Below are 13,277 nucleotides of genomic sequence, written 5' to 3'. Positions count from 1 at the left end.
TTCTAGAAATATCTAACTGAAAACAGTAAACAAGTAAACACACATAACTTTCTGGAAATAGATCATTCTAGATCTCTACTTAAAATCAACATGTTTACAGACATATTTGTTTATACATGATTATATTCTAGAAAGTTCTATAACCTAAATCAATGATATGACCTTCATAGGATGTATTGATAAAAAAACTATAGGAGTTATCTCCCTTATCTCATAACTACATGTATTTAGTGTCATACATAACAACTACTATAACGTAGGTCATTATACATACTACTATAATGTAGGTCATTATACATACTACTATAACGTAGACCATTATACATACTACTATAACATAGGTCATTATACATACAACTATAACGTAGGTCATTATACATACTACTATAACGTAGGTCATTATACATACTACTATAACGTAGGTCATTATACATACTACTATAATGTAGGTCATTATAAATACTACTATAATGTAGGTCATTATACATACTACTATAATGTAGGTCATTATACATACTACTATAATGTAGGTCATTATACATACTACTATAACGTATGTCATTATACATACTACTATAACGTAGACCATTATACATACTACTATAAGGTAGGTCATTATACATACTACTATAACGTAGGTCATTATACATACTACTATAACGTAGGTCATTATACATACTACTATAACTTAGACCATTATACATGCATGTACTACTATAACGTAGGCCGTTATACATATGAAATGAAGAGAAAGAACGACAACTCTGTTATAACAGAGTTTTCGTTCTATAACGAAATGTTAACACGGCTAAATAAACATATCAACCTGCTTATTTTCGCGATTTGAGTCATAAGGAAACCCAACGATTTTTTTGCTGAAATTTTGAATGTAAGCTAAACTCGGCGTGATCTATCAATTGAAGAAATCACCTTAGCTGTGAAAATTCAAAATGACGAGATATTTTGGTGTAAAACCTTCAAAATCGACATTTTGACCACTGGTTTCTGTTTAATTCGTCCTAGTGAATTAACTAATAAAGCTGACATGCTAGAACTTTACATATAAAAGGTCCTTGCATTTCTGAACAAAGCGGTATTTCTGATTTATGGAAATGTTACATACAACGACCACAATACAGCCTTGAATAATGGTGGTATTTCGCAGGTTCTCGGTAAATTTCCACAACAGAGGAGCTATTTCGGGGTCCCAGACGCCTTCCTTCGGAGCTATTTTGACCGATTGGACCGGCAAATGTACTATGTAAAAATGAGTGATATTTATGAAATTTTCTGTAGAAGTGACTAAACATCATAAAATGCGTAAAAAAATATTTACTAATCATCACATTTATGTTACAATATGCGCCCGACAAGTGCAACAGTGAAATGGATCTGTTTGTACTGTCTCGTCTGCACAAAATCACGGCGCATACTATCACGCCCCCTATATGAGGAATGTGTATTGTTTGTATCCGGTTGAGTACAAACGTTGAAGCCGCCTTGATGTTCAAGTTAAATTCAGTAATATCAGGTAAGTAATTTTTCATTTTACTTGTTATAGACATCAATATCATTATCGGTGGATATTAGTATTATTCGATATATTTGATTGTTTTTGTAGGCCAGCAAATATACTGTTTACACTCTGCTGATCATCATGGCGAGTGACTGACAACATAACCATGCATGCGTTCTATTTAAATCGTGGCTTAACAGCACGTAAACTGACAATTGTACTGCCTTTGAGGTAGATGCCGTTTGAATATATGTATCCCCTAATATAGTGTGTGATTATAAATGTATGATTAAATTGCTATTTGCTAGTAGTTAAACCATAAAGTAATGCAGGTCGTTTAGTGCGTAGGCTCACCTGTACCGTAGTTTCGTTACAATGTCATTTCGGTACATGCGGAAGTCGTTTCGGTATCATAAAGTGAACATGGCGAAATGACTTTCAGAAGGTACCGAAACGACTTCTAGTAATCTGCATATTAGACAACTAAAGAAAACAAACAAGAAAAAAATGGTAAAAATGTGTGATCAACATTGTTAGATACATTTGTATGCACTGCAGTTTTACATCACACAGTAATTGCTTAGGCTTAAGTTACTGTACAGACTGGGTGGATGAGGTCAATATAAATGTTATTAAACAATGAAGATTCATTTCACAATTTTGCTGTGTTGTCAACTACTACATGTATGTGTTAATTAGGATGCCGACAGGAATCATCAGATTGACCCGCGTTATGAAAAAGAGCATACATGTATAATATAACACTGACCCATTTAGCCATGTCATATACAGTCATGTCATAAATTTTGTAAGACGAACACTATTGTGGCGTCGCAAATATTAATGACTTCAGTAATGTTGTATGATTATCTTGGTTGACTCGTCAAATCCAAGCCTGATTTTGCCACTCTTACATAAAATAAAATTGAAAGTAATCCAAATTTTGACCAAGTGCTTAGGCCCTGGCTATTCTCTGAGAATTTCTCTCAAGGATTCAATAAATATTGAATTAAATTAATAATAAGAAAATATTAAAGATTTTTCCTTGTAAAGGAAGTTGTCGATATTTTATTATCATTATGTCTGACACATCCCTTAATGACACTGCATGGTATAAATATAAGTCAAAACCAAATCAAAACCTTATTTTCAAAAATTGATCATGATTTGCCATTTAAAATGTTGAAAACTGACTTTGAAAGGGCATGCACAAATTAACTGTTTTATTATTCTTTATTATTTTTGATAAAATGGGATTAGGCAATGAGCAAATCCATGTGTACATATGCATCATGTACACAACTGGCACACATGTACATAGGGTGCACATATACATATATGTACACACTATCATGTATAGTGTGTGTTAGGTGGGGGTGCTGTATTTTTCAGAATTGAAATCAACATGTCTCTTCTCTTGTGTTTATAGCGCCTCGTTAATATAAATGGTATGAATATATAATATCCGAGGGTGGTGGTGGAGGGGGGCCTGGTTGCTTCCAATGGTCTGGACATATCCATTACCCGATGCTACATCCATCCTTTTCTGTTCATTGTGGTTTTTTATCTAGTTTAAGGAAACAGTATGTATTTAATGCACAACAACTTACATACAAAAGCACATAGCACCAGGTCTGTAAGTTTATGGGATGGCTGGTGCTCAAAATTTCCTGCAATATCGAATTATCTCCCCCTGCTGACAAATTCCATAGAAAATACAAACAGATACATATTCCTTCACAGACTGAACATTTTTGAAGGATTCTTTGCAATGTATTGTGTTCTGCAATTTTTGGTCAAAGGTCATGATATTTGGCAGATTTTCATGATATTAATTTGCATGAATAAGCACAGGTAATGGAGAAATACTATCTGGATATCATAATGCAATTGCATATGTTGTGCAGATTAATTATACATGTATATACTTTTGTACAAGTATGTTTAACAGTTTAATGAATGAATTTAGATTTCTAAGTCTGACATGTGCCTTTGATATTCTATAAATTGACCAAATCTTGTCCGAACCCAACCGGAGCAACCGATGGGAGATAAATCACATGTATTATGTGTAATGCCCGATTTGTCGTTCAGGGTGTATGTGTAATGCCCGATGTCGTCCTGGTTGGTCCAAAACAAGATTTTAACCTGGGATGGGTAAGGGGAGGTAATTGGCTTATTTTCTCATTTTCATGGTATGTAATCAAGGTTAATGTTAAATGATTCCGCTAAAATTATTGTTTTTGTTTGAAAAACTAACTCAATATATAATAACTTATTGAGTGTCATACAATTCATATCCATGGAATCTATAGTGTTATTTTGTTATTCTTGTAAAAACACTATTTAACTTTTCTTATTCCCTAAAATGTATGTATTTGTAAGAGATCAAGTGTTCGGCCAGGATGATAAATGTATGTCGACTGTTACCAATTTCTTTTTTTAATTTTTTTATGAGGAAAAACGGTCTCTATTTGATAAAATGGGGTTAGCGGAAACTTTTACATAATTATTTGTAAAAATACATGTTTTCAGTAAGAATACAAAATTTGTGATGTCATATACATGAAGTATTTATGGTTTCGGTTTTATTAGTTTAACGTCATATTAACAGCCCGGGTCATGTAAGGACATGCCAGGTTTGTTGGTGGAGGAAAGCCGGAGTACTCGGAGAAAAGCTACCAACCAGTGGTCAGTACCTGGCAACTGCCCCACATGGAATTCGAACTCGCATCCCAGAGGTGGAGGGCTTGTGGTAATATGTCGGCCACCGTCGCCCTATACTTACAGTGCTGTAACATTGCGAAAACAAACATTCTTCATGGATCAGTACTGTAAAAGAGTTATCTCCCCTTCCAATTGCACAACGATGACGGACGAAGCGTATATACTTAACACGGAAATATTTACTCGATCACCACAGATTTAAGTAACATTATTAATTAAATAGATTAGCAGATTTTCGGTATAATAAACAATGCATGTCCCCAGGGGCCAAAAATGCATAGAATTAATGAAAAAATAATTTCGCAGACCAAGGCAGATTTTCACAAAGGATACATAAAATCATTAGATAGCCATTTTGGTGCTACTTTTATTAGGGAAAGTTACTTTTAAGACAAAATAATGCATCTTAAAAGGTAAATACACTATTGTAAGAGTGATTTGAGTAGTTCTGAACATTTCTCTACTGATGTGGTTGTGTTCAAGTTCGGCTGGCGAGCTTGTTTGTTTGATTAATTAATGTCCAGCTTATTCTTTATTTCTTTGCACTACAAACATGGATCACTCCACAGTACATGCCTGTAGGCAGATCACAGTGATACCAATTACAACTTCACCTTTCAGAAGAACTGGTTTATTCCAATATAAATTAACATTTAATGCATATTGAGAATTGTCACTTTTAAGTGATTAGATACTATGTAATCATTGGGTTTTTTGGGTTTTTTTTTAACTTTATTTCATTGGATAAGCTTAAAACACATGTTTATTTACAAATTTGTAACATATTTTATTCAACAAAAAGGTGAGTTAAATGTGTACATTCTTTACATTCTCTTCATTTTTGTTAAGGAATTAAAACATACTCCCGAGGATCAGGATAAGTCATAAAAGAATCGACTACTAGTTTTGAATTGGGAGTGCAAGTTTTATTCCAACTGCAATGAGTTATTGTCAACAGACCTGTATCCTCGATATTCCAGGGGTTCCGATCACTTACGATCCCTACACCCCTGGACTATCTCATAGTGAAATTGAAGGCAGCTCAGCGGAAAACATTTGACCAACCACAGGCTAGCAAAGATTTCCTTTGAAGACTACGGAGAGAGCGACGCCTAACATCAAAGCCACAAAGTCAACCACAGTTTACAGTTATACGGCTCCTTTGATGTACATCAAATGACTAAATTACCTGTTCTACTCTGTTGCCTCCAGTTTTACTATGAGATAGTCCAGGGGTGTAGAGATCGTAAGTGATCGGAACCCCTGGAATATCGAGGATGACAGACCTGATGTTGGGCCTGTAACATGCTGAAATGGAAGGCTACCAAATTTGTTCAAATAAATGCCCTAATTACCTTCATTCAAGGTCAGTGTCCAATTGGCTAAAATCTTTAAATGACTCCTCTATCAATATCTGACAGCCTGTAGCCATGGTATTACGTTTGTAGTATGCTGAGATGACGGGCTACCAAGTTTGATCAAAGGAATGACATTGACTTTCTTTCAAGGTCACAGCCACAAGGGTCAAATAGACTGAAATCGAAAAATGACTTTAAACTGTGGGACATTATTTCATGGGCTAGTGAAATCGCTCCTTTAGCTAGAGTTAAAGCCGCATAATCCGTATCTTTCAGGGTCCGTAAAACAAACAATGACAAAATATGGTGTAATAGCCTTAAAATGCTATGAACTTTTCCCAAATTACAAGTCTAGAAAGTTAAGAGGTCCAAAGATATAAATATGCAAAATGTTATTTTAGACTTATGAGCGGTCCGACAGAAAGTCAAAAGTTACCGCCTCCAAAGCTTAGAAATGCTACTTTGCGCATGTCCGGAAATAAAAGTTGTTTACCGCAATGGAGCGAGCTTTGCAGTGAAAGCTCTTCGGCTTAGAATCAACTGCTGATTCAAAGTGAATAAGGAGATTATTTAAACTAAAAGTTGTGAATTGCTGAGAATATTATATGGAAACGAATTCGAGCTATGACAACAACTATGATTTGTGAATTATCTACCAAAACCACATAAACTGACATCTCTTCGTCTCTGTAAGGTGAGTGGCGCCCCGAAGGGATAACAGTTATAGGCCTATTCTATAAGTGTTTGGTCGCATTTTGGAATTGTACCATAGTAAATTAAAGATTAGAAATCTTTTTTTTTTTTTTGACGTACAGTCACTTAGTCCACATCAGTTTGACGTTCTGTCAATAATATATAGTATACATATATAAAAAAGATACCCATATATACTATATAAAAACACCCATATATACTATATAAAAACACCTGGTCACCTGGTGTTTTTATATACATGTAATATATAGGTTATTTTTCATATATGTATACTATATATTATTGACAGAACGTCAAAATCCTCTGCTTAGTCACGTACTCGTTATCCTATCTGCTGGTCTTGATTATATAAAATCCACACCAATACATCAAAAGTGGTGTAAGTAAGGAATAGTAATTTACTTTTTACAATATGTTATATATATTATGTCCAATACATTTAGGCTACATAAATTCTGGCACTAGTACTATTAGTACCATTATTCTTCACATGAAAATGGCTAGATCTCTGTAATTTAAGAAATGACTCAGTAGATACACATGTAGTATCTAGTGAGGTTTGATTTTTATAAAACTGTGTTCAAAAGATGTGTAATTGTTATAAATTTGTGTTTGACAGAAAAAATGGAACTTGTTTGTTTCACATGTAGGCTTACACTGGAAGATTATGTTCATACATGTTCATGTACATTTGTATATGCAGTATTTATCTCTGTACATCAACTGACTTTTACTCCATATTTTCTTTATAGAATGTGTATGGGACCTTCAACCACAAGACAGAAGTGCAAGATGTGATGGCAGCTCGCCCAAAAATAAAAGGGAAAAACAACTACATGTGTCTCTGAGATCAAAACTGACAGTAAAAAAATAAACTCTGTTTGTAATGTACCCATTATGAACCAGAAAGAAATGATTTTCAAGAAGGAAGGACGGATTCAGACTTGTAGTACAAACCTAGCATAATCCTTTACTATTATCACCAGAATATCTTTAAATAATTTATTTCTTCTTCACACAAATGAAAAAAGGAATGATAATGATTATTGCATGTTTACATACCTAGTATGTATAACTTTTGAATAACTTATGATCAATAAACCAATTAAAATAATATATGAAATTTGTCTGAGTTGTTTAATTATATAGTGTTCATTTTAGAAATGTTCAAATACAGAAAATAAATAGCAAACAAGTCTGGGGCTAGATCAAAGGTTATCTGGGTCAAAAGTCAGTGTCAAATCTCAAGATTTTGGCTCTATAGATATACAGATATCCCTATATGTAATAAAAAAAATCTTGTTGTGTATACATATTGCACATATATAAGAATATCCATATATATGTAGAGACAATAGTCTGTGGTGTCCGTTGTTAAATTGCATTATTCAGTATTGACTATTTTTAAGTTGCAAAGTTTTGATTGAATTAGAAAGGAATAGACTGACAATAACTTTAATTAGTCCAGGTCAATCAAGGTCTACAGGGAAAAGCTCTTAGCAACTCCACTTAGTGTTTGGAGCAATAGCACACTAAAGGAATGAGGATTGCTTGAATATTATATAAAAATAAACTAACAAAATAATCAAATAAAGTTAGATTTTCCACCAGGTTAGACTATATACATACTAAAAATGAATTTTTACTGCAATTACTCTGATGACAAGAGAATCACATGCTATGGTCAGCTTATTTTCTACTGGATGCTATTTTGAACTCCATTCATTTTTTTATTGACTTAATGCATAATAAGTGTACATGTACATTATACAATGTATATGTATGTGCTATTTGTGTATGAATATGATTGTATAAGAAACAAATAGGCCTTTCATCATATACATGTTTCAGATACATTTGATTCAGAGGCAAATTCTGGACATCATATAATATGATAGCTATATGGTTCATTGGCAAGTTATATGTACATGTACATGTGCATTACAAATTAAACCAAGAGAGCTGTCTTGATTTTCTACACAGGAAATATAAACATAATTGCATGTTAGACATTCAGAACTTTAAACACACACTAAACCACCTTCTTTCAACCTCAACCCCATTCTTTTATTTTTTTAATTTTCTGTAATCCTTGAAATCATATAACCAAATATTTATAGTTTCACCAGAAATGTATCATCATGTTTTAACGAACATGGAGCTTTTCCAACATAAATATCAGGAATACACATACATGTTTAAAGTTTTATACTCGTTTATGGCGGTACATGGTGATTTCTTATCACACATTGATATTTATACACGTATGACATTGAACAAAAATGCATATAATGTCAAGTTTGCTCTCAGTGCTTATTTTACTTGATTCATTATTGTATTTCATTTGGACCTTAATAATCAAAAGGTTATCCAAGGCAAGTTAAATCCCGTCTAAGATACTTATTTTTAAAAAAGTGTCACCAGAGATTTACATGTAGATAACCATTTTTGTCTCAATCTGGTACGATGTATTTTGTCTATTTCATTATTTATCAATACCATTATTTATATACCTTGTACATTTTTAACAATTTATTATCTAGTCTTGTATGATGTATTGTATGGCAACACGTATTTTATACGAAGTTTAAATAGCATTCCAACAAAAATCCCTCCGGTGGCCCCTGGAAATTAAGCAAAGCATATATAGTCAACCGATCGCCGTATTGTAAACACTCAAAATGAACGAATGGAAGAATGTGTACACAACGATAATGTATATATAATGTTTGGGGGAACTCTTTAACTTCATAACATAACAAAACATTCACATGTTCATGATAAGTAACAAGTTCTTCCGTAGGGTTAGGGTTAACAGGAACAACACACTTTTGACTGGGCACGCCATTTCGTTTGGTCTGGAAAGTCACGTGATCGACTAAGCATTGAAAATGGCGCGGTATGCATATTCAAACACTCTGGATATCGAACTTTTAATTATTAATTTCTTTTGAACTCGGGACTTTTTTGGTGTGTAATTAGGGGAAAGTTGATAACTTTTTTATAATATATGTACACTAATTTTCCTTTGTTGATTTACGGACCCTGCAAGATAAGGATTATGCGGCTTTAAATCCCGTTTGCAATTCTCTTCATTTCATCTGCGACATTCCTTCAGGTGTCGCCTACTAGTATGAAATGAAGAGACGTAAGGTACGATAACAACTGTTATCGTTCCTTCGGAACGAAATATTAACACGATAACTTTTAGCTATCAACCCGCTTATAACCGCGATTTGAGTAATAAGGAAATCCAACGATACATTTTGCTGAAATTTTGAATGTAAGCTAATCACGGCGTGATCTATCGATTGAAATAATCACCTTAGCTGTGAAAATTCAAAATGACGAGATATTTTAGTGTAGAACCCCCAAAATCGGCATTTTGACCACTGATTTCTGTTTAATCTATCCTAGTAAATGAATCAATAAAGCTGGGGAGCTAAAACGCCACATATAAAAAGGCCTTGTAATTCTGAACAAAACGGTTTTTCTGACTTTTGGAAATGTTATATACAACGGCCACAATACAGCCTTGAATAAGGGTGGTATTTCGCAGGTTCTTGGTAAATTTCCACAACAGACGAGATATTTTTGGGTCCCGGACACGCCTTCCTTCGGAACTATTCTGAACGTTTGGACCGGAAAATGTACTATTTAAAAATGAGTGGTATTTTTGAAATTTTCTGTAGAAGTGACTAAACATCATAAAATGAGTAAATAATTTATGCACTAAACATCAAAAAGTGCAACAGTGAAATGGATCTGTTTGTACTGTCTCAAATTCACAAAATTATCGCGCCCCCTATGAAGAATGTGTATTGTTTGTATCCGGTTGAGTAAAAACGTTGAAGCCGCCTTGGTGTTCAAGTTAAATCCGGCATTATCAAGTAAGTAATGGTTCATTTTACTTGTTATATACATCAATATCATTATCGATGGATATTAGTATTATCAAATATATTTGATTGTTTTTGTAGGCCTGCAAATATTCTGTTTACAGTCTGCTTTATGATCATCATCGCGAGTGACTGACAACAGAACCATATAGGCCTACATGCGGTCTAAATCGTGGCTTAACAGCACGTAAACTGACAATTGTAGGCTGCCTTTGAGGCAGATGCCGTTTGAATATATCTATCTCCTAATATATTGTTTGATCATATGATTATATTGCTAATAGTTGAACCATAAAGTAATGCACATAGGCCTAGTGCGTACATTTTTTAGGCTCGCATGTAACAACGTAGCTTCGTTACATGTCATTTCGGTACATGCAGAAGTCTTTTCGGTATCATAAAGTGAACATGGAGAAATGACTTTCAGAAGGTACCGAAACGACTTTAAGTAATCTGAATATTAGACAACTAAAGAACAAATGGTAAAAATGTAGTTTGACAATGGATATGATCAAAATTATTAGATACATTTGTATGCACTGCAGTTTTACATGACACATAATAATTGCTTAGGCTTATTTAATTTACTGTACAGACTGGGTGGGTGAGGTCAATATAAATGTTCACAATATGAAGATCAATTTCACAATTTTGCTGGGTTGTGTATAGTGATAGTCAACTACTGCGTAATAATTAGGATGCCGACAGGAATCATCAGATTGACCCGCGTTATGAAAATTAGCATACATGTATAATATCACACTGACCCATTCAGCAATGTCATATAGGGCCACATGATACATTTTGTAAGACAATCACTAGGCCTATTGTTACAATATTGTGGTGTCGCAGATGTTTATGACATCTGTGATGTTGTATAATTATCTCGGTTGACATATCGAATCCAAGCCTGATTTCGCCATTCTTACATAAAAACAAAATTCAAAGTAATCCAAATTTTGACCTGGAGCTTTAGTCCCTGGCTATTCTCACAAGGATTAAATAGATCTAACATTAAATAAACAACAAGAAAATTAAAAAAAAAACTCTTGTAAAGGATGTTGTCAATATCGATATCATCTTAATTGGTGCCCCTCGACTATGATGGTCATTAATTGAGGTCAAGCTTAAGATGCGCATTAAACAAAGCACCATGGATACCCTTTTTTCCTGTTAGAAACACTTAAGTTTTGACTCTATCACCATAAATATTAGTTATGTGATAAATAGAATATTACACTCGTTGCTACAAAACATCATTTAAAATTTATTGAAGTCGTTAAATAATTTGATATACCACAAGCCTTTAAGGATTTTTGGACATTTTTTTATTTAATTTTTTTTTTTTTTTTGAAATATCATATTTTGGTAAAGGAGACCTAGCTATAACCCTTACTATGTAGTAGTGAATGTCAAACTTGTAACAGGCTCATCAGTTTCCAGCGTTTTAAAGACCAGGTAAATTTTAAATTTTAAATGTTTACCAATTTTTTTCTAAATAAAAAAAATAACATTTAAAAATAAAATTGATAAATTGAAAAGCGTTTCGTTTATTAGAGGTATATACTTTTAAATGTTATTTGCTCATGAAACTTTTTTCATCTGTATTGTCATCTGTAAGGTATAATTCATTTCTGCTAATGTATAAAAGCTACAAATAGATAATTAAGGATTTACAATAATTTGATTACCTGGTACCATATGCGTTTCCATTTTGGATGTAGAATTGAGTTCTAATAAAAGATCTCATAAATGCTATGATTGCTATGATAATTAAAGAGGTTGACACCTAATATTACCCATTGCATACCATCAATGGTTGAAAAATTACAACTGACTGTTAAGAGTACATGTATGTGTTTTGAATTGATTCGGTTAAATTATTAGTTTACCGTCCTCATAACAGCCAGGGTCATGTAAGAACATGCCAGGTTTGTTGGTAGAGGAAAGTCGGAGTTCCAGGAGAAAAACCACCAAACATCGGTCAGTACCTGGCAACTACCCCACATGGGATTCGAACCACATCCAAGAGGTGGAGGTTTTGTGGTAATATGTCGGGACATCTTAACCACTCTTTATATTCTTTACATGGTCACATAAACAGTTTTTATTCGGATTGTATAAAGGGAGGTAATTGACTCATTTGTTTATTTTTTAAGGTATATTTTCGAGAAAAATGTTCAATATCACTTAAAGAATTGCGAAAACAAAGTCTAAATGTATCTTTTTTATGGATTGAGTGTTCGGCCAGACCTATATTGTCTATATTTTGGCATTTTTTTATCTACATGAGGAAAAATATGTCTTTTTGATAAACTAGGGGTAGCAGATCGAGACTTTTACGTAAGTCGTGATGTACCGTACATGTATAAGCACATGGTTTTTTTAACTTGATTGATTGCCCGATATCCTTGGAAACTTATATCAGTTGTGTGATTTTGTTATTTTCTCTGTAAAAAAACAGTTCAACATTTCTTGTTCTCTAAAATATATGTAATTGTAAGAGATTGAGTGTCCAGCCACAATTACAATTACAATATTAGTGTATTATCAATTTTCTAAAAAAATAAAATTGGGGTAGCAGAGACTTATACATGATTATTCATGAAAATGCATATCCCAGGCAGCTGCAGGGTAAGAATACCAAACTTGTGATGTCTTATATACATGTCCATGACATCTCCAAATCTTTGATATTATGTCACTATTTATATATAAATCAGTTTATATACATGTGCAGAGAAACAGCAGTGTAAGTATAATTTGTGCTGATATTAGTGATTAGCTGAAATTGAGTATTTATGATGTCATAGCAATTATGATGAACTTCTTTCTTAATTGTATGTCATAGGGACAATTATAAAATGCCACATTAAAATTTTAAATCTAACTTTAATTAAAAAATAAAAATGGCTGAATAATAGCCTAATCATCCTGGATAAGCCAGCGGTTACTATCACTGACCTTATATTTACCCCTGCTTTATCTCATAATTAAGTGATCGCCAGCTGTCAATCAATCTAATTAAAATTAGACTTGTAATTTCGCTCCACTACAATGCTC

At 33.3% G+C, this 13,277-nt stretch overlaps 1 protein-coding gene across 1 annotated transcript in view; it reads left to right on the top strand.

Moving 5' to 3' along the window:
- Positions 1-7,361, top strand: part of LOC138324149 (ras-related protein Rab-26-like) — a 42,190-nt gene extending 34,829 nt beyond the window's left edge. The window contains exon 3 of the mRNA XM_069269235.1: positions 7,068-7,361. Within this exon, the coding sequence (XP_069125336.1) occupies positions 7,068-7,163 (96 nt within the window). The 3' untranslated portion in view covers positions 7,164-7,361. The remainder of the gene's footprint in view (positions 1-7,067) is intronic.
- Positions 7,362-13,277: the final 5,916 nt, after the last annotated feature.

This window comes from Argopecten irradians, chromosome 5, assembly GCF_041381155.1.
Source record: "Argopecten irradians isolate NY chromosome 5, Ai_NY, whole genome shotgun sequence".
Taxonomy (NCBI): Eukaryota; Metazoa; Mollusca; class Bivalvia; order Pectinida; family Pectinidae; genus Argopecten; species Argopecten irradians.
This window is presented reverse-complemented; position numbering and strand designations above follow the sequence as displayed.